General features: G+C 36.2%; 10 protein-coding genes across 10 annotated transcripts; 4 read left to right on the top strand and 6 right to left on the bottom strand.

Annotated features, from left to right (window-relative positions):
* Positions 1-158: 158 nt before the first annotated feature.
* C9374_008811 (uncharacterized protein) lies at positions 159-1,816 on the bottom strand (the record flags this gene model as incomplete). The annotated part of the gene is made up of 2 exons (XM_044698929.1): positions 159-1,457; positions 1,508-1,816. 2 exons carry the CDS (start codon positions 1,814-1,816, stop codon positions 159-161), a joined length of 1,608 nt encoding a protein of 535 aa, XP_044544988.1.
* A 200-nt stretch (positions 1,817-2,016) lies between these two features.
* Positions 2,017-3,393, top strand: C9374_008810 (uncharacterized protein; the record flags this gene model as incomplete). The annotated part of the gene is made up of 1 exon (XM_044698928.1): positions 2,017-3,393. One exon carries the CDS (start codon positions 2,017-2,019, stop codon positions 3,391-3,393), a length of 1,377 nt encoding a protein of 458 aa, XP_044544987.1.
* A 97-nt stretch (positions 3,394-3,490) lies between these two features.
* Positions 3,491-4,695, bottom strand: C9374_008809 (uncharacterized protein; the record flags this gene model as incomplete). Its single annotated transcript, XM_044698926.1, has 2 exons — positions 3,491-3,985; positions 4,075-4,695. 2 exons carry the CDS (start codon positions 4,693-4,695, stop codon positions 3,491-3,493), a joined length of 1,116 nt encoding a protein of 371 aa, XP_044544986.1.
* A 789-nt stretch (positions 4,696-5,484) lies between these two features.
* C9374_008808 (uncharacterized protein) lies at positions 5,485-7,328 on the top strand (the record flags this gene model as incomplete). The annotated part of the gene is made up of 2 exons (XM_044698925.1): positions 5,485-6,091; positions 6,190-7,328. The coding sequence occupies 2 exons, from the start codon at positions 5,485-5,487 to the stop codon at positions 7,326-7,328; spliced, it is 1,746 nt and encodes a 581-aa protein (XP_044544985.1).
* A 324-nt stretch (positions 7,329-7,652) lies between these two features.
* On the bottom strand, positions 7,653-9,302 carry C9374_008807 (uncharacterized protein; the record flags this gene model as incomplete). Its single annotated transcript, XM_044698924.1, has 2 exons — positions 7,653-7,954; positions 8,030-9,302. The coding sequence occupies 2 exons, from the start codon at positions 9,300-9,302 to the stop codon at positions 7,653-7,655; spliced, it is 1,575 nt and encodes a 524-aa protein (XP_044544984.1).
* A 119-nt stretch (positions 9,303-9,421) lies between these two features.
* Positions 9,422-10,528, bottom strand: C9374_008806 (uncharacterized protein; the record flags this gene model as incomplete). Its single annotated transcript, XM_044698923.1, has 1 exon — positions 9,422-10,528. The coding sequence occupies one exon, from the start codon at positions 10,526-10,528 to the stop codon at positions 9,422-9,424; it is 1,107 nt and encodes a 368-aa protein (XP_044544983.1).
* Positions 10,529-11,155: 627 nt separating this feature from the next.
* Positions 11,156-11,971, bottom strand: C9374_008805 (uncharacterized protein; the record flags this gene model as incomplete). Its single annotated transcript, XM_044698922.1, has 1 exon — positions 11,156-11,971. The coding sequence occupies one exon, from the start codon at positions 11,969-11,971 to the stop codon at positions 11,156-11,158; it is 816 nt and encodes a 271-aa protein (XP_044544982.1).
* Positions 11,972-13,662: 1,691 nt separating this feature from the next.
* Positions 13,663-15,458, top strand: C9374_008804 (uncharacterized protein; the record flags this gene model as incomplete). Its single annotated transcript, XM_044698921.1, has 2 exons — positions 13,663-14,376; positions 14,502-15,458. The coding sequence occupies 2 exons, from the start codon at positions 13,663-13,665 to the stop codon at positions 15,456-15,458; spliced, it is 1,671 nt and encodes a 556-aa protein (XP_044544981.1).
* Positions 15,459-16,152: 694 nt separating this feature from the next.
* On the bottom strand, positions 16,153-16,659 carry C9374_008803 (uncharacterized protein; the record flags this gene model as incomplete). Its single annotated transcript, XM_044698920.1, has 1 exon — positions 16,153-16,659. One exon carries the CDS (start codon positions 16,657-16,659, stop codon positions 16,153-16,155), a length of 507 nt encoding a protein of 168 aa, XP_044544980.1.
* A 789-nt stretch (positions 16,660-17,448) lies between these two features.
* C9374_008802 (uncharacterized protein) lies at positions 17,449-21,106 on the top strand (the record flags this gene model as incomplete). Its single annotated transcript, XM_044698919.1, has 6 exons — positions 17,449-17,589; positions 17,662-17,685; positions 17,895-18,402; positions 18,662-18,735; positions 18,795-20,616; positions 20,676-21,106. The coding sequence occupies 6 exons, from the start codon at positions 17,449-17,451 to the stop codon at positions 21,104-21,106; spliced, it is 3,000 nt and encodes a 999-aa protein (XP_044544979.1).
* Positions 21,107-21,312: the final 206 nt, after the last annotated feature.

The raw sequence follows: 21,312 nt of genomic DNA, 5'->3' as shown, positions 1-21,312 counted from the left end.
CAAGTTCAACTCTTGTTCCATTGATTGTGTTGTGTAATTTTTGTGCAGAAACAGTTCTTATCTCAACCGTTGGAAAAGATGGAGATTAGAAAATGTATACAACGTTCCTCGTTGTGATGCATTTAGTTACATTTAGTTAAGGGCGCTATGAGGGCCAATTAGTTGTTAGCTAACGCTAATAAAATTTCAGTATCCAATTTGGGAAGCCTTCTTAGCAGATCAGCATTGACTTTAGTGAATAGACATTTCTTGTTACGAATTCCAAAATCGACCAATTTTGTTTTAACTTGATTAAATGTTGGATCATCCAAATAATCTTCTAAACTTTGTGCTGTTTCAAAGAAATTATCCATGTAAATCGTAAAGGCGGATTGCAAAACTTTCAATAATTCTTCCAATTCATATTCGTGAGCTTTCTTCATGAGAGGAATCATTAGATGGTCTGGAACCTTGGAAACAAATCCGTAACAATATTGAATAATATATTCCAACTCTTCACCGTATACATCCAGAGTATTGTTCCAGTTTCCAGAAAATAGAGTTCGAAAATAAGGAACTTTAGAGCTTAAAATTGTTTTGTGGCATTTCACACTCTTTCCATTTGAGAGTTGTATCTCTGCGTCCATGTCCGTCTTCTCTTGATATAAATCATACAAGGGAGTTTGAGAAATGTTGTTTGGAAGTTCATGTATGCTCACTCTTTTTACAACCTTTCTCTTAAAAAATGATTTCACAAGTTCAAACGTGCACCTATTGTTCTCATCATTTTCAATGTACTTCTCAAATCCAGGTTTATCTGAATTGGCTCCAATATAGTTTAAACAATAGTCTTTTAGTTGTTGTAATACTGACTGATCTCGAAAGGAAGTCTCACGACCAAATATCTGTTCCTCTCTTTTCAGATGCAAATTAAGGGCATCCAAAATATCTAAAATATTTTCGAAATGAATGGCATCGATAATATAATCAAGACTCTTCGTTTTCAAATCAACAAGATCTCCTTTCACTTGACTCAGCAATGCGAGAACAATCAAACTAGTTTCTTCATTATTCACTGTCAAATTAGAAGATCCAAAAATCACAAAATCAATAATGGATTGCAAAATTGTAACTTCTTTTTCATTCAATGACTCTATAAATTTCTTGTTTTCAATAACTTGATTGTGAAAAGACGGAAGTAATTTTGAGAGGAGAGGCTTGAATACAATGATGGAAGTCCCAAATAACTGATCATTTTCATTCATGCCAGAGGGCTTGTTGAGAGAAATAATGACATCTCTTTGCAGAAATAAGCACTGTTGTTGCAAACGAGTTGTTACTTGCAGCTGTTCCAAATCACCGATTCCACTCTTAATTGCCGCTTGTTTTGCTCCATCATCTATCCGAATATTCGAGTGTTGCAACAATAATTTCACAATTTCAATATATTCTTCTTCACAAGCAATTTGAAGAGGTGACTTTTTCGGTGTTTCCTCTGTCGGAATGTTCATCGTATAGAATCACTTACCTTGGCCTGTTCATCTTTGTAAACGCGTGAGGTAAAATTGTACGACCACTTACTCTCTGTAAATACTTTGCAATATTTCTTCCTTTGTTGATGATGATAACCACTTACTGTTGTGCTTTTATTGACATCAATTCCTGTTACAGACAATAAAAATTTCGCAACTTCAAGCAAACCACTCTCACAAGCTAGACATAATAATGTATAACCTTCATCGTCTGTGGTATTGATGAAGGATGAAAATTTTTTCATTTTCCGAAGGCTCTCAATGTCTTCATCCCAAATCAATTCACAAGCTTTTTTGAAGGTCATTTTTTTTTTTCCGAAGAGAAGAGGTCTTCTAGATAAGTTTATGAGCGTATTTCATCTTGAAGACCAAAATGCCACACAATGAAAACAATTGATGAAGTTTCGTGTTATTTCTACAATGAAATTCTACTTATGGACTGTTTTAACTTTTCTCTATTCGAAAAAAAATGACAACAAACTGATCATGCTCACTCATCATCATCATGAATTCACAACAACCGAAACATCGTTCTACCATTCGACAAGAAAATAGACGAAAATTCCTCGATTATTTAATTGTACAACGTTATTTAAATTTTAATCAACATGATAACGATGACATACATTCGGAATATAAATTCACGGATCATCATGAAAAGACCACTCTCCAAGATTTCAAAATACCATCAGTGAGTCATCATGATGACATTACACAACAAATTTTCATTAAAAAGAAAAAACATGAATTATTGATGAGATGGCTCTATTTACGAATTGTGCAAAGGCTTGAAGAGCGAAAACAAAAATTAATGATGAACAAATTACAAACTCTCTGTCAAATGCAATTAGCCTATCATTTAAAATCTAGTTCACGTAGACTCAGAAAAATGATTCAAAGTATTCCGTACGAGTTGGAGGCAATATTTTGGAGAAAATTGGAATTTTGTGTGAGACATCTAGATCGTCATGTTGAAAAGAAAACGTCTTCGATTTACAAAGAAACCATGAATACCAATAATATTATTGGAAGAGCAACAAATACTCAACAACAGGCTACTCCAGATACCGATGAAGCAACCGCTCACAATGCTGCAACCGAAGATTTCGTATTGATTTATTCAACAAAATTCGAAGATACACAAAATGAGCAATCAGCTCGCATCAGTAAGATACAGCAATCATATTCCACAACAGCAGTCAAGCCACGACTAGGAAAAGTTCTAGTGCTCACTCGTTGGGACGGAATTGATTTATTACCTCAAAATTTTCTTCAATTCTTCACCGAACTCTCACATCAATACTCGCCAGAGAAGCGTATAAGAGCTCTCTATATGATTTCGCAAAGCGATAGGTCACAAAAGAAGGAAATTGTAAAGCTTCATGAAATGATTGATACTTTCAAAAATAATTTCTCCTTACTCAATATCATGGAGAGAAAATTAATTTCATGGACTGGAAATAATGATTATTGTTCCTTATATATTACTTGTTGCCACTTTATGAAAAATTTATTGGCTGGCTCGTGTATTCGTTTTGGAGCCAGAGGAGTTCGCGCGAGAAAGGAGCAACAACTGTACCAAGCCCTCGAGTTTGCTGCCACAGAAGTTCAAAGACATGTCACCTCAATGAATAAGCCTGATGAAAATTTTGATGGAAATATTACCATGGAAATGATGCAATTCTCAGCACAACAACTTTTGAAAGAATATGACGGACAATATCACACCCTGTTTCATTTGTTGCGACCTTTTATTTTTGAAATGCACAAAATTACTACGATACGGTGGTTTTTGAAAAAGTTATTCTACGTCAAGAAGCAAACGCGTTTGAATCGACTTGTTACGAAATACTATACGAGATTGTCGTGGTTGGATTTGTGAAATTATCGATTTTGTCACCCTTGCATGAGACTAATCACAGAGCTTTGGAAAAATTTCAATAATTTAATATTCTCTAAAAAGGATGTCAGGAGTTACATCACCACATCAAATCCTTTTTTCGGGTAGTATTCAAACGTTTTTCAAAATTGTCAATTTCATCCAGTGGATTCCCTCCACTCTGTTGAGTGACGACGACTTTGTCACAGCGCTTGTCTAGCTCATCCAGCGTTGGTGCTTTTTTTTGAATGGAAAATCTCCTTCCACTTAGACGTGCACTGTTTGCTCGAGAAAGCGTTGGTGTTAGCATGTCTGGTGTATTTCGCAGACCATTGGAGGCTTCTGGTGTCATGAGCCTTAAAAACTTCATATGGGCGTTACGATCATTTGTGGAAATTCTACTGCCAGTGCTGTACCCTCCCACTGAAACATTATCAGCAAATTGCTTTTTCTTGGTTTTGGTTAAATCAATTTTAGGAATGTCAACAGACGGCCTTTCATAATCTAAGGGGTCATACAATTCAGCATTTTCCCACTCCTCGGCCTCCTCATTGAGAGCATCATCCAGTTTGTCATCATGGCACAACTGCTGCAACTGTGAAAGAGCCCTTGGATCGCTAACACCACTCGTTTCAAAAAGTTCTGCTGTCGTTGTGCCTTGAATGTTTTACGTATTTGATTCACTTTCAGCTTTTTGGTTAGAAAATCCATGTGCTCTTGCTCCACCCGATCTCTTATTTGTTCTTCCAAAGCAATTTCCTCAATGTCCTTATTTAATTGAATGACCTGTTGATCTCTCCAATTGAATTCCTTTCTCGAAGCAAAGTACGTTTGAAAATGTTTCTTGATCAGTGGGTAAACTCTCTGAAAGCTAACTTTCAAGGCAATGTATTCCTTTTTTTCCTTTTCCGTTTCCTCTTTCCCTCGATCTTTAAGGTAATGATATTCACAAACCAAATTATACAAGAGATCATTCAATTGTTGCTCTTTCATACCTAATTCTTCCTCGCATTCCATCAAATCATGTGGAGGTACTTTACCCTCTTTCAAGTATTTGACATGTGTAGCACTTGAAGGTCGTTTGGCAGAGCTGGGTCGGGATGGTCGATTGGCAACAAAATTATCGATACATCTCGAGGGAATGACATTTGCCAAATATTGAGAATTTGAACTGATCACTGTTCGTGACACCGAGACTGGAATACTTGCTACTGAGGTGGCACCTCCTCCAATTCGACAACTTGGCGCCGAACCTGGTCTCCTCATCGACGCTGCCGTTGTGGATGAAAACTTGTGTTTAGGCATGATGCCTCATTTTCCTTATCCCAATAACATGAAGAGCTCCTTCGAGGTGGTGACGAAGCATTTTTCGAATCTTTCCTTGTGTATGAAATTGGCTTCATGGGTACCAAACTTTTTCGCTTCTTTTTCAAAATATCTAATCGATTGAGCTCCTCTAACAAGAGCCGTATATTGTATTTTTCATCATCAGGATCACATTGTTCAATGACTCTCCCCACTGTGTCCGCAGCATGCAGCATGTCATTGGTAATACTTTCATGATTATTTGAGAATTTTGATTTTTTCTGAACATCCCGATACTTTTTAAGCATGGTTGATTGAGAATCTGTAACGGATGGTCGAGGAGGTTGTTTAAATACACCCCCTCGTATAATTATTGGTGATTTTGATGTAGGCGAATTTAAATTGGCTTGTTCCCGAGTATGATCTTGTAGCACAGCGGTCGATGAGGCACAACCACGATGCTGATGTTGTGATAAATGATGGGAGTTACGTATGGAGTCTTCTTTGGAGATGGATTCCGAAGCACCACTCGTGCTTGTTCCTCTCGAACTTTTGCCTCCACCAGTTCTTTCTGATGTTTGAATATCGAATACATTTTTTTAAACTTAAAATACGGTTTAAAAAAGGCGGGAATTAATGACTCTGAACAAAGCTTATCTGTAATAAGGGTGTGGCCGATTGAATGACTCGATAGTCATGATACATGTAACAAAATCTGTGATTCTTTGAGATACTCCCAAGTATCAACTTTGCTTTGGTGTATCAACAGCAGACACTCAGTTGAAAAAAATGTTCAAAAGATCTTCATCGCCGTTTCAGTCAACCACTTGGTCATCTTCCTTTCGTTCCATCAATCGACTGTCACTTCCTTCGTATCACAACTCTTTCCGAATCTTTCTACTCGCCCTTCTCATCATCTTGCTTTTGTATTTTTCCATGATTTATTACAAAACTCGAATAAGGAAAGGAAATACAACGCAAAGCCTTCTCTATGATCCTCGTCATCGTCGATACAACAATCATCTTCGAAAAATTCATTTCGGAAATTATCAATGCAATCGATACAGTTATATTGGACAAACAAATTTAATTCCCTTTGGTTACGAATATGAATATACACCCGAGGACACCATGATGGCTTCGTGTCACATTGAAAATTTATGTTTAACAGAGAGTGGAGAATTTGTACTCTTTCAATCTCAGGATCGAGTGTTACATGGAAATTTAACACAATTAAATGTAAAACCATGGGTTTATGTGCAAGGTTCGACCGTAGAAAGTGATCGAGGAAATTTCTATATTAAAAATTTGAATGGAGATTTAGTTTTTGAACCCGAGTATGGAAAAGAATATGGAAAAGCTTTTGTGAGAATAACCAAGAAAAAACAAAATCAATGTGACTCGAAAAATGATACGTGCTTGTCACAAGTTGAAGAACAATTTGAGTTATTGCCCATTTCACTTCAAATAATTTTACCTATTTTGAGAAGCCAGTGTATGCCTTACAAAGATTTGCTGCTGGAAATGTTGGACATATTTTCTCGGAATCTTTGGCCATGATTGTTGGACTCATGTTAAATTTTCAAACACACTCTGATGCTTTGCCCTTTGAAAATCACATCTTATTTTTGGATGACGTTTTCGATTTGAGAGGAGATAATTGGAGAGGAGCCTACAAGTATGATCCAGCAAAGGCAGAATATTATTCATTGTCAACAGCAAAGTTGTTAACAAATCATTCAGTATTACAACTTTGTAAAAGAGAGGGTGTTTGGGGAATTGAGAAGGCTCCATGTCGTTCAGATTTATCATCCCCTGACGTTTCGAACTCATTGACAAATAGCTCGATCAATAGGACAATACCATTATTGATTCTTCAATCGTGCTTTTCAAATATTTATATGGGTCACACTTTGAGCAATTTGGTGCTGAACCCCTATGGAAAGGAAGGCCTTTTTATGAAATTACGAGAGTTGGTATATAGAAATTTGAAAATATTTCCTTTCGATAGAGAATATACCAAACTTTTGAAAAAACAAAAATTTGCTAACTATTTACTCGAAAAAGATATTGTCATTGCCATCAATAGGAAAGACACCAAGGGTCGTCACGGTCAGGCACTTTCAAACGCGGATGAATTGAAAGATTATTTTCAACAAGAATTGCCGAAACATCCTCTCGTTCAGAAATTAATCTCACAATCAAATTCGAATCATCGAAAACAACTCAGGATTGAAGCTCTCGATTTAGGGAGTTTTGCAAGCATTTCTGAACAAATCAAATATTTTGCAGATGTGGATGTATATATTTCAGATCCAGGAAGTGCAGCATATTATGCTCTCTTCTTTCGAGAAGACACCACTGTCATGATAGCACCAACTTGTAAGAGATTTAGAAGAGATGTATTATGTCAACCTTCTCATGGTAAATTGGTATTGTCAGCTCTTACACATGTTCAAGTGTTGGATATTTTGGATTTAAATGGTGGAGAGGGACAATGTAAATTTCGTCCTGCTCTGCAATCTCTCAGGAACTGTGACTTTATCTTGCCGAAGGAAGTGCTGTTGACTGCTACTTTGAAGGCATTACGAAAGAGGTATCGACAACTCATACGTGACGAGGATATGACATGATCTTTGCATGGGTTTTATTCATGTTATATTTGACATTCCAAACATGTTGACAAAACTTTTGAAGCGTGTCTCTTAACTCACAACGAAAGTATATTGGAAAGCTTGGTACATATTTCACTAAATTCAGGTCTTTGGTGAAAATCATGATTCCAACACGATTGCATGAGTTCAAAATATTTCAAACTCATTTCACACATTTTCGAAAGATGGCTCTCTTCAGAGGACTTTTCATCCAACATAAATTCTCGAATCCATTCCTTCATTTCCTCTTCCGTGTTAAAGGAATGAGTGGTCTCACACCTTTCAATACTTGAAATAAAACATTTAGACCTGCACCAAGCCCTTCAGATGAATAATGTGTTTCAGATTTTCTCTTCCGTTCCAAGAATTTCGCAAATTTTGAGATTGCGAATTTAAATAAGGATTTTCTTCAAAGTACAATTCCCACATGATAATTGCAAAACTGTATACATCTACTTTGTGATTATACAGAGCAACATCCTCAGAAATCATTTCGTTGGCCATGTAAAATAACGTTCCAACATTGGTGGTTATTGCAGACTGTGAAAAGTTATTCCAAGTTTTGCTCAACCCAAAGTCACATATTTTGGCCATGTAGTTTTTATCTGAAGGTAATTGTCCAAATTGATATTCAATCCGAATGATTTTAGAAATGCAAGATAACTCATATTCATACATACCTATCAAAATATTTCCTGGTTTTAAATCTCTGTGAATGATGGCATGTGAATGTAAATAATTCATTCCTCTCGCTACTCCCAATAAAATATCAATTTTTTGTCGTAGTGATAATTTTTCAATTCCCAACTTGGAGTTGTAAATCAGTTTGTCTAAGCTTCCCTTTTCCAAATATTCCACAACAATGTATTTTCTGGTGGGATTAGCAACGACAACTCCATAAAATTGAATAACATTTGGATGACGAATACTTCCTAAAAGTGCAGCCTCTTTTTCAAATCCTTCTTCAAACTCTTGCTCATGGTGGTCATTTGCAACTTCATGGTCAGAACTACTCATTGTATTTTTCCAAGATTTTAAAGCAACTTGGGTTCCATTCCAGCTTGCTAAATAAACAGTGCCACTTGCTCCTTCTGCAAGTCTTTTTAAAATTTCAATTTCATCAATAGAGCTAATCCACGATGATTGCTGTGACGAGAATGAACTCTTGCGTTTTCTCTCTACAGTACTGTTAATTAATAACGAGGTTCTCTCTGTTGGATGTTCAACCAAATTTGAAGTGTCACCATTTTCCATTAATACAACACGTTTTTCCAATAATTTAGTTTCGATTCTTTTTTCAGCATTTTCTTTTGATTCTAATCGTTTCAATCTTCTAAATATGTTTCTATAAATTCTAAAAATTCCATAAACAGCAATTAGAAACAATGAAAAGAATAGAATAGAAACAATAGAGGCCACCGAAATGATAATAGCGTAAGGTATGTATGGAATGGAAATGCATGAGTAGGTTCCAACAGGATTACCATTCATATGTAAGCGAGTATCTGGAGGACATGGCAAAATATGGATCCAAACTTCAATGATTTCCGATGCAGTTAGATAAATATTACCACGAATGGAATCACGATCCAATTCATACAATGAAATAGCAAATGATTTGAACCCAATGAAATTCCGAGTGTTGGATGAAGCACTGTTATTATAACTGATAAATGCAATAGAGTGATCTTCCAATTGAAACACTGGAGAGCTCGCTACAAATAATACTCTTTCAGTTCCATTGTTCCAAAGTTTGAATTCAATAGTGGGAATGTGTTGACCAGGATACATGTAGAGTTGAGGCGAGCGCAAAGAAGTTTGGTTTGAAATGTATGTCGTGACATTTTCCATGCTGTAATAAATTGTCATTTCATAGGAAATACGATAGAGAGAGTATCCAATATCTTTTCCGTATGCCTTTCCTTGGTTGCTAATAAATTCATTGTTCACCATCATGGATGATAGATGAGATTCTTGCAATATAGAAGGATCAAACTTTCCAAAATAGCAACTTCCTCCAGCATAAAAAGCCGTGTTATTTCTGTAAATATTTTCATTAAGGTCAATGATCTCTACAGCAGTAAAATCAGGAATATAAATAGCTCCTCCTTGTAGCTTGCGATATTGTCCAAAAATACTGATTTGGAAATTTGTGATTCTGCACTGTTGATTCGAAGTGCTCCTCCATTTAATGCCTGATTACCTTGAAAATAGCTTTCAACAATCTCTATGGAATCGAAATTTAGTTGTGCTGCAGATCCCTCACAGTCAGTACATGTATTGTTAATAAAGTTAACACTCTCAATACGGATGAATGATCCTACTAAAAACGTGTTCCATTCTGCAGCAAGACATGGCCCAATGTTATCTAAAAAATTGGAATAATATATATTTGCTGCTAAAATGTCCAATAAATGCATTACAGGAGCCTTGTTGTTAGAAAACAATGATGAGTCAATATCTATCGGGCTGGTCGAAATAATATCAAACAAGTGTTTAAAATTTTCAATTGAATCCAACGAGTCAAAAACGCTCTCCCAAATGTTCAAATTTCCATTAGATTGTAAAAGAGAATAGAAACGTCCTTCTCGAGCTATCACATTTTGAAACAATACGTCATAGGTGTAAATTATCGCTAACATGTTAGTTTCATGAAACGAAACATTGTGGAAGGTAACATGTCTGAACCTAGCAAGTGTTACATTCGAATTCAAAATAGATGAATCTTCAATTGTAAATTCAACATTATCCCAAACTTCATGCAAGTCTTTTGAATTCCCAAAATTTGAATCTATGACTTGAGAACACGAAATAGAAATATTAGAATTTCTAAGTGAATTAAATGTTATTTTTTCAAGTAAAGAATGTGAAATAAATATCGACGGCTTAGCAGCAAGCGTAAATACTGATCGTCTCTGGGTGCTGTACTGAATGTCAATCCACACTTGAGGTAGTTCGGATAAATCATCTATTTCAACAATATTTTCCTCCCAAATACTATTTTTGATAGTCATATATTGTATGTCTAGAGTTGAATAGCTCACTTTCCAATAGGATTTCTTCACATCAATGTTTTCGAAGGTCAACAAAGCGAAAGCTTGATCCTTAAAAAGAGCTGAGTGTTGACAATTGATTGCAATTCTATCATTGAATGGTTGTAAAATCAAATGAAATAGCATATCCTCGTTACTGATTTCACATTGATCTTCTCTATATGTGGAAGAATTATTCGTTGCATTATTACTTTACCCTTCAGTGGAGGAGAAAATGATTGGTTTCATGAGAATTAAACGACCAGCCAATTGTTGAATCACACCCTTTCGAAACAAAAATAGGAGATTATTCATTGCTTCAGCAATGGATCGGCAAGGTGTATGAATATCGGTGCAGTTATGTTGTAGCTCATCATCATTCCGAAACATTGATAACGAAAAATTCGTCCCACCCTGAAATACCCCTGTTGTTCCATTATCATAATAAATTGGTTGGACATACATGGTTGTAAAAGTTATATTCGGATCATTATTCTGCTTCCATCGTTCTCGCTTTCTCTTTGAAAAACCAAACTCATCCGAAACAATAGCAAGCCTTTCTTCATTTTTATTTGGTGAAGATAATTTACGATCGGAGCGGGATCTGTGATGATGCTGCAGCATGACATTGGGCGAGCTGCTGGCAGCGAGGATGACTTTGCAAGATTGAGAAGGTTGCAATAAAAAAACAAATGTGGTGGAGTTTTGACATTTTTTGGGTCAAACCTTCCACTGCGAGATTAGTAGTAAGGCTGTAAACTTTCTGTAACTGAATTAATTTAATAATTCTTTGATGGAAAATATGTACGATCGTTTGATGGCCTTGTTTGGCATTTTTGATTTGGAGTCGCCACAATCTGACGACTGACAGCTTGAGGAAGAGGGGCTTTTCACTTCCCAAGGGATTTCATTGACAGATGAGTTATTGGTATTTTGACTGTTTGCACACAAGGACTGTTGGTGAACGTAAGAGCCATGATCGACCATGATCGAAGGACACATGTTTTCATTGCTTGTCGTGTGAAGAGGTGATTGTTGTGTCGAACAGCTGACAGATGTGGTCAATGGTAAAGTCATGGGTTGTGCATGATTCAAATTCAATACTTGTTCATAACTTTGTGTTCTTCTCTTTCTAGAGGTCATCATGGATTGATTCTGAATGCCAGATGTCATTGTTGGAGAGACATCAATAAAGCTTAACGTTTTAGGTGAAGTCGATGTTCTATTCTTCATCTTGTTTGGTTTCGAAACTTTTGGCTGCTTGGTTGTGGAAGCATCACGACTATCTTTCTGTGAAATTGTGTTCGAGTTCAATTTCTGTAAATCCATACAAACCGAAACATTTTTCTTTTTCGATACTTGCGGTGAAGAAGATGCTTCTTTCCAATAAAAGAAAGCAGCTGGAGTTGTTGTATCATCATTTGAATTCGATCGAAGTTGCTTTAAATTTCGTGAAGTGTGAAAGTTACAAGAAATGTCAAATTGCATTAACCCTCCACAACTGCTGACAGCTTCAGTTTGTTGAGTCATGATTACTTTGCCATTGATCGAGTTGGAGGAAGGAATGAATTGAACGACGCTGTATTTCATTTTCGAAGGTTGTGTAGATGACAAGGCGTTGGAGTCGCTTTGACAAGTGGCAGATATTAGTGATGTTGTTTTTTTTGAATGACACCTCCAACAACATCCTACAAACACAAATAAATCGATAAATTTGTTTGGGATTACAGTGCGTCATATCAAGCTTTGACTTCTCTCATTTCATCTGTATGGCAAGGGTTTTCGAAATGGATATTTCTTGTTTTGCGAATTGTGATTTGTTTTTGCAGTCAGATGTCATTTTGAGAGAATAGGGCGAAGGAGTGCCAACACAATTTAAGATCTACTCGCCATCTCTATCCAACAAGTTGCTTTTGGAAAGTCATTTGGATGACGCTAATGATCATGAGATTCCGTTTATATCTTGCCATTTTCTCTGTTCTTGGAATGCACTCAACTGCGTCATAGTTCATACAACATGCGAGTGACGCGGTTGTCCTTTCAAATGAATGTATTTATATCAAGTCTTTTGAATGCTTTGAAACATTGATCAAACACGAGCATTGTTGGAGTGAACATTCACACTCAAGAAATGAAAACTCAAATCCTTTTTGGAGTTGGGGGTGATACACCTGTAATCCCGAGATTATGTGGAGTGACTCACTTGTGTGTTTCCATATTATTTGGATTTAGCAATAACCAGATAATTAGAAACGAACCACCAACACGTTACTGATTGGTGAATGAGAGCAAGTAGATTCCTTTTCTGTATTCGGTATTGTATTTTTTCTAAGAATAATCATCATGCATTCCGGGATCATTTTCAAACATTGTTCGCTTTGAAATTGGAATGGTTTGGTTGTATTTAATTCTTTTGAAATTATGATGATAGTATAATAATAATTTAATAATTTTCAATGTTTTCATATGAGTTCATGATGAATCGGAATAAGCCAATAATGTTTATTCACGACCGTGATTGCGGAAGGGTTGAAAAGATCATCTTTAATTTCTTCTCACTAGGAAGGAGATTGGAATTGATATTATTATTGAAAACGCTTATAATTTTTCTTTCCATCAAAACCGCCAAAACTAACCGTTTCTCATATTACTGTTGCCACACACTCAAAAAAATAGCATCATGACACATCAATTATGAATAACAACCACCACTACCCCGTTCACTCAACAACACTACTACCGAACAACCTCGACGCAAAGGCATTCGTTTCTTCCAATAGTTGACAGTACTGTCGAGCAATTGTATTGTTTGGCAACTTGTCGGGTCGAGTTAAATTTCAAAGCAGAGACCATTTGATTTCTCGGAAGAAGCATCTGCCTCTTCATCGAACATTGTCACAGGACGAGGAGGCTTTCGAAAATTTAAATACAGTCAAGAAGACGTCGTGAGGGCCGTTTCAATTGTATTTGAAATTTCACAAGAGGTACCTAATACCACACTCGCCGAATACGTAGAAGTGTTGAAAAACGAATGGACTTGAATATTCTAAATCGTGGGTTAGTCGAGTGTTGAAATATATAAAAAATCCAGAATTTCAGACGATGTACAATAAACAACTGTCAATTCAACCACTAGTGTACTGATGAAGATTTATTACAGCGTTGAGGAAAGGGAAGAGAGAGAATTTTAATGAATAACAATAAGCATGATGATATTGTAAAAGCGAAACTCTTGTTTACAAAAGCGTTAATCTACAAGAAAAAAAATCCTCAACACCAACATGATCACACCCACTAAAAAACTGAAACTCACTCCGAGCCTTTCATCCAAAGGCGACATGACCACTGAAAATAATTCCGAGCAACTTACCGTGAGAGCTCCCACGATGATGATGCAGGGACTTGTTACGATGGATCATGTATTGTCCACTCTTGAAACCGATGAATACATTAGAAAAGCAAAAGCTCACAAGTGGAAGAAGAGCAAAGTAGGACGTTCGTCCTCGCAAAGCAATGTAGATGACTATTCCGTACGGAATAGTGCTCAGTTTGAATTTGAAGATGAAAAGTTGGCCCAAACCATGTTCAAGATTGGTGAAAGAGCACTGAACGACATGTTTGCAGGACCGAATGCAAAATTTATTCCGGTTGGTATTGATTCGAATTGGAAATGTTACAGATACAAGAAGGGTGAATTCTTTGGAAAACACAAAGACTCTGGTCGTAGTGTGAATGACTGCAAAAGTTTTGTGACTGTGCTCATTTACTTGAATGGACATGAAGATTTGGAAGGTGGAGAAACAATATTTTACGGACCTGGATGTAAGGAAGGTATCAGTATTCATCCAACCCGAGGAAAAGCGGTGTTCTTTGTTCACCAATTAGACCACGAATCTGTAGAGGTGACAAAGGGTACAAAGTACATTTTGAAATCTGTTGTTCTATTCAAGAAGAATGAAAATTATGGAAGAAACAACTCGTATAGTCAAACACCAGTACGTGAAGATGTGTTATTAAGAATTGGAGACGAAGAATTTAAATTGACAAGCGACATGCTGAAAGATCATCCTAATTGTATTCTAAATACCATGCTCGTTCACCAATGAACGATGGTAACAAGACAGACCCAGTTTCAGGGTTAAAACTCTTTGAATTCCCGGAAAGAAATCCTCAAATATTCAAAACCTTTGTCCTTCCAGTGTTGAACAATGAAGTTCTTCCAAACAGTGTCACAGACCAAGCCTTAAAGGACAAGCTGGATTTTGAATTTAAATTTTGGGGCCTTTTATCTCCTTTTGATCCACTGTTGACCATATCTACCGAGCAGGAGCTTCTTTCAAAAGAATATACTTCCATTTCAACACTACTAAGGCATGATCTGGAAGAAAAGCTTTGCATGATGGAATGGAGATTACAATTTCTAAACATTTTAGAAAAGGTCAAAATCAAGAAAGAACAATTCTCTCCCCTCTTGTTCGAACAAGACTCATTACAGGAAATCATGAAAAATAACAAGAGCAAATTTTCCAAAGGGAGTAATATCACCACACAAAAGTGGAAATTCTATGACTGGATAGCACAAAAAATTGAAGAACATCTCTCTACCAAATACGAAGTTCTGCCACTGAAATATCACTATGATTCCAATGCTTTCCTTATTGGCCACGATCGACACTTGTATGAAATGTGTGAAAAGACATTTGGTGAGCAAGCTGTTTCTATTCAACAAATTCAATTTATTCACGAATCTCATTCTATGATGGATTCACGATGTGATACTTCTTCCTATCCAATGCAATCTGTGACCGATGAAATGGTCGAGCGTTGTGAAAAGAATGGATATTATCACACTTTTAGAAGTTATTTGACTGATCAATTGAACGAAGAAAAAATCACAACTGTAAGCGAAATTTTGAAACGTTTCGAAGGAGTATGCATCACAATGAAATACAAGGATTTAATATTACATGGAAGACAAGAGAAGAGCTGGCAAGGAGAGTACAATGACGAATATTATCCAAGCTACTCGTTATTTGTTTTGTGTGCCTTAGTAATTGACTATTCCAAATTGAAATAATTGTTGTTCAGTGTAATGGCCGGTTTGGCTAGTGAAAATAAAGACCCATTTGGTAAACATGCGTTATGAGATCGTGTTGGATGAACCATGCTCAACTTACACTTTTCTCAGCTGATGAACGAATTTGTTTTTGAAAAGCTATCTGAGGTCTAAGCTGTTTTATCACCAAACCTGTAATTGGAGGTGGCAAAAAAATGAATGACAAAACCTTTGCTGTTAAGTGGTAACAAGGGCAGTAAGTGGATTGGTGGTTGTAATGAAAGTTGATGCGTTCTTCGTTTCGAAGTCAACCCCTTAATGTCCTCAAGATGAAAGTAAGTGTTATGACCTTGGATCTTGAGCATCTTTAGACCAAAGCTAGCTTGTAAAATTTATCAACCGTTACTTTTTGATTTCTAAAAACATGCCAATCTTTTATTATCCAACCCGACATCTAAGAATCCTTAAAATGCAAATTTATCAAATCGCTCAATTCGATGCATTGAGGACTCCAACAAGATTCTTATTGAGAGATAATTCTTTGGCAACTGACAAGACTTGTTACAAACTCATCGTTGTTGATTTATTACTGGAAAGCAACTCAAATAAATCGATCTAGGTTGCGTAACATTCGATACCATAATAAATATTTCTCGATCTTCCTTCACAAAACTCTCAAAATGAAACAATGATTTGACACTTGTCAGTTTTTGCATTAAAATGGTGTTGAAATAATTTCTTGAGCAATTTTCTCTTTTTCCTGAGCGGTCATTGGAAGCGACTTTTTACCTTCAAGAGTTTCTTTGGATTGGAGAAGACTTTCAAAGAATTGGCTCACAACTTGTTTGATTTGTGAGAGGTGTAGTGGTTGTTGTTGTTGATCGGATATGGTCAATGTTGGTGGTTGGGAATGGGATGGGATGACATTTGACATTTGGTTAGCAGATGCAATTAGTGAGCCAACAGGCGATAACTGTTGTTGTGGTTGATTCGATAATGGTTGTGGTGTCATCATGGAATGATCTTGTTCCTCCTCTTGCTGATTCATTTCATAATGCATTTTCCTTCGTAATTGATTCACCCGAATTCGTTTCCGAATCAAACTTTGTGTCGTCGTCCTGTTTGAAAATTGTTTTTGTGTCAAAATTTGAACACAAGTCAACGAATTTCTTCTTCGTTGTTGTCTTCTTGAAAACACATTTTCCAAAATTGTCTCGTTCATGATGATGATGATATAACAACTAACAACAACAACGTGAAAGTTAGAGCAAGCGTGTGTGCGGTTGTTTTTTTGTGCTTGGTTTCAAAAAGAAGACTAAAAAGTCCTCACTTTTTACCCGGCATCATGGAGTACGGAAATTACTTGGTTTGATACGAGTCTATAAAAGGATCATGCGCAATCTTTGCAAAGGATCCCTTAATGATCTCAAGGTTGTGGTGTATTCTTAGTAGAGTTCTTGTAATTTGTGTTCTGTTGCTCACAGTATGATTGAGGGTTGGAGAAGTGTGAGATTGAGGAGAATTGGGATTCTCATGAGTGGGCGTTGATGTCTTTTGAAAAATGTTTATCCTCGTAGTATTTATTGTTTCAAAAATGAAGGATGTAAATTTGGAGGAGATCATCTCCGTTGATGGAGAATCTCTTTGGTTATTGTATTTAGAACTGAATGTTTTTGTTATTCCGTAGAATTGACATTTTGACAAGATTCACTGCAGAATCAATCTCTAAACATTGGAATAGAACTATGATGTGAAATATTTCTGTAAAATTTTAAAATCTTTAATATTCACTGAATCATAATAATAATACTTGATAACTGACTCTTATTTCAACAATTTGAGAATTGATCAATCCACACGAACACGCAATAGAAAGGGTTCCATTTGAGGCAAGATGCAGTGTCTGCAAGTAGCCTGATTAAAAAAAAATTGGTGAACTCGAGGAGTGCTGTCACTTTTCATTTTTCGAAAAAACCGAAAGCCTGTTTCACAGACACACCTTTCATAAAAAATGTCTCAATCCCCACTGCTGCCTCCTGTTAAAGAACATATGCAAATGAGAGTTTGTCCTCGATTCCGTCCATTTCTCAAAACCGATGAAGAATGTAAGAACGGAGAAGATAAACCAAAAACAAGTGTTGCGTTTCATAAGGTAAATTTATTTGTAATTATTTGATGATGATATCAATATATATACTTTGGTTTCAATGATCATCAATGATAGAATGGAAAAAACTTTCTCATCAAGGTACGTCGTTGTGTTTATCTTCGGATTTGTGTTCACACAAATGATGTGAAATTTTTGGATCAAAAATTCGTTACGAATGGATGATGTGAACTTTTGGTGGTTGATCATGAATCGGTTATGCACCAACAACTCGATGCTCAACACAATACTTGTCAAATGCCAACATCATGTCTATATTTTGATGTTTGTGGATCTCATACTTGTTATAGAATGGTCTGTCAGAACCATTAGAGTTTACATTTGACAAATTTCTCAAGTCAACTGCCACACAAGACGAAACCTTTACGTCGACTTATGGACCTGAGGTTCTTCAACGAGTGATTGATGGATTTAATTGCACCATCTTTTCATATGGAGCTCAACATACCGGAAAATCATTTACTTTATTTGGCAAGTCAGTCGTAGCTGCCAACCATCATGCTGGATTTGCTGTTCGTTTAACAAGATCTTTATTTGATTTCATTGTTCACAAATCACCTCCTGAAATTGAATTTTCAGTTTCATTGACAGCTTTTGAAACACACGGAAATGAAAATGGTGACACCATCATGACCGATTTATTGATTGGTGAAAATGAAAGAAGATCTTCGCATTTAGAAGTGTTGGTCAATGATGAAACGAGTACGGTTGAAGTGACAGGTCTTCATGAAGAATTTGTGACAAGTGAGAATGAGTTTTTCCAGAGTGTGAATAAGGCACTTGAAAAAGCTTCGAGAGGTAAGTATGATGTGGAGCAATTGATATTGATTATGGCTATGGATGTGATGGTTGTGTGTTGTGTGGCCATCCATGTGTGGATGACATGATCGCTACTCCAAATATGGAAATGTTGTGGATGAACAATTGGTATCTCTCTCTGGAAATGCAATCACGATTCAACGGCTCCTTGCATCGTTATCATGATTCTCATGGCCATACCATGGTATCTATAATGATCATTTGGTTACATTGGTAATTTTGTCACAATTTACAATAGAACCCTCAACCGTCTTTATCGAAATTAAGGTCCTACAAAGTGATCCAGCAACCAAGATCACAAAAGAATCTCGTGTCACAATCATTGACTTTGATTCAGAATCACCCTATGATGAACAACGAAAAATCCACAGAGATGGATGTTACACATTACGACAAATGGTGAAGCCATTCATGCAGAAACGGATGATTTTGATTATTTTGCAACGACACTTCGTTGTTTGCTGTTTTCACGTATTTTTGTGAATTCCATTTGTTATGCGTTTATTACCTTGTCTCCTTCTGCTATTAGTTCTGTAATTACCAAGTATACCATTCCAAGTTTACAATTAGCTTCTAAACTTAATGAATTATCGAGTGAAGTAGCTCCAAATTTGATTCGAATTGATGATGAAGAACGTAAGAAAGCATTGGAACAGAGTAAGAATGAAGAAAATCAACCTTCGACAACTACTTCACCACAAACTTCAACACATGCTCCTGAAACTCCATCGTCACCTCGTGAATCGATCATTCTCGAAGAAACTGAACAGTACAAAAAGTTACTTGCAGAACGAAATTCACTTCAAGACGACGTTTCATCTCTCAAAATTCAAGTTGAAACTCTCAAAGCACAATTGTCTAAAGAAGATGAAAAGAATAGTCATTCAAGAAAACAACTCGTTCAACTGGAAAATGCATTGAATGAAACGACCAAGCAGCTTAAAGAAGTTTCTCTATTGAAAGATTCACTTCAAAAAGAAAAGGAACGATTCCAAGAAGTTCTCTCACAGTCACATCAAGAAATTCAAACTTTGAAACAAAAATTAATTGAAGAAGAATCCAAGAGAGAAGAAATGGGTGACAAGATTGCAGAAGTTGAAGATTTGAAAAAGACCATTCAAAAACTTCAAACTCAACTTTCGAGTTCCAGTTCATCCGAATCTCCACTATTCACACAAAAGAAGGAAGAAACCAATATGGAAGCTCTCTCTGTGGCCAAGATTCAATACGATGAAATGAAACAACTCTATTATGAGCTTCTCGATAAAGTAGATGAATTGGAAAAGAAAAATATTGAATTGGAAGAAGAAAAAATTGCAACAGAATCAAAAGCCATTCCAGTGGACGATCCTTCGAATTCACTCATTGAAAAACTCAAAAACAAGAATCGAGTGTTGATGGAACAATTGAATTCTGCAAAACGAGAAAATATCAAAACTCGTGAAAAGTCATCCGAAAGTGTGTTAAAGAGTTTGGATGTCAAATTAGACGAATTTAGAAATATTGTAACACAATACAAGGAGACAGCTCAAAAACAAATTTTGGCAACCATGTCCACTTATGAAGAGACTTCACAACAAGATAAGGCCACAATTCAAAAGTTGAAATTGAACGTTACAGATCTCACAAACAAGCTCAACACAGCTCGAAAGAAGAACACTGAAATGGAAATTTCCAGAATGAAATGGCAAGAAGGTGAAAAGTATGCCAAACAAAGAGTAGTCACACTTGAAAAGGAACTCGAAGAACTAAAGCTTAAATCCAATGAAAAGGAAAAGCTTCTCTCCGATGAACTTGAAAAACTCAAAGTAGAAGTCATTACAGCCAAAGACACTGAAATTCTCACACTCAAAGATGAAATTTCAAGAATGGAAAAGGAAAATGGCGAGATCATTTACAAGTTAAAGAAGGCCAAAGCCAACCGAAAGAAGACAGTAGCTGCCTTACAACAAGCACAAGAACAACACGCACTATTATTATTACAAGAAAAGGAACGCAATGAAACTTTGGAGCGTGAAATTAAATTCCTCAAAAAGTACACGGGTGTGAAAATGGACACCTTCTCCAAGAAGAATGACGACTCTGTGACACAACCTAAAAAGTTGAACACCATTTCAGCAGCATCTTCTCGACAAAAAGAAATGCTTGCCAAACGTCTCTCTGTGACCATTAACAAGACACAATCCAACAAATGTCTGCATTGCAACAACAACTCAGTTTGATGGCTCCAGTCGGATCCAACTCTCCACGAGGCAATGATTTGAGAGGAACACCACTTTCACGTGAAAATTCAAAGACTTCCATCGTCAGCACTGAGGAGGAAGAATACGATGCAAAATCTCCTCGTTATAAGAAATTGACAAGTTCCAATAATAATTTAAATGACATTCAGGGATATCTTGAAAAACGATCTCCCAAGCTTAATCTTTACAAACGAAGATATTTCAGACTGGATGGAAGTTTTTTATTCTATTATGTGGATGATGTTGAGAGTAAGCCTATAGGATCGATTGATCTCAAAACAGCAACGATTGAATTGTCTCCTGAAAAGAGTGGAAAGAAGAGATTTGTGTTTAAAGTGGAAATTCCAGCAAAACCTTATTATCTTTCATGTTCCACAGCAGAGGAACGAGAAGTGTGGTTTAATGCCATTAGTAATATTATTAAAATATCTAAAAACTAGATGTACAGAAATAGTAAATGGAAACGTGTGAAAATAATTACAAATCAAACAAAATACTCGAATATGTTTACCTAGATATGAATAGAAGTACGCCAATCAATGATTTGGTTACAAACGAAGAATCAAGGCAGATTGAGCTTACCGTTTCCGTTCATTCAACCTTCTTATTTTGATTATTTTGAATTTCACTTTTCATTCCATTTTTG

The sequence above is a fragment of the Naegleria lovaniensis genome (genome assembly GCF_003324165.1).
Source record: "Naegleria lovaniensis strain ATCC 30569 chromosome Unknown tig035, whole genome shotgun sequence".
In the NCBI taxonomy this organism is placed as follows: Eukaryota; Heterolobosea; class Eutetramitea; order Acrasida; family Naegleriidae; genus Naegleria; species Naegleria lovaniensis.
This window is presented reverse-complemented; position numbering and strand designations above follow the sequence as displayed.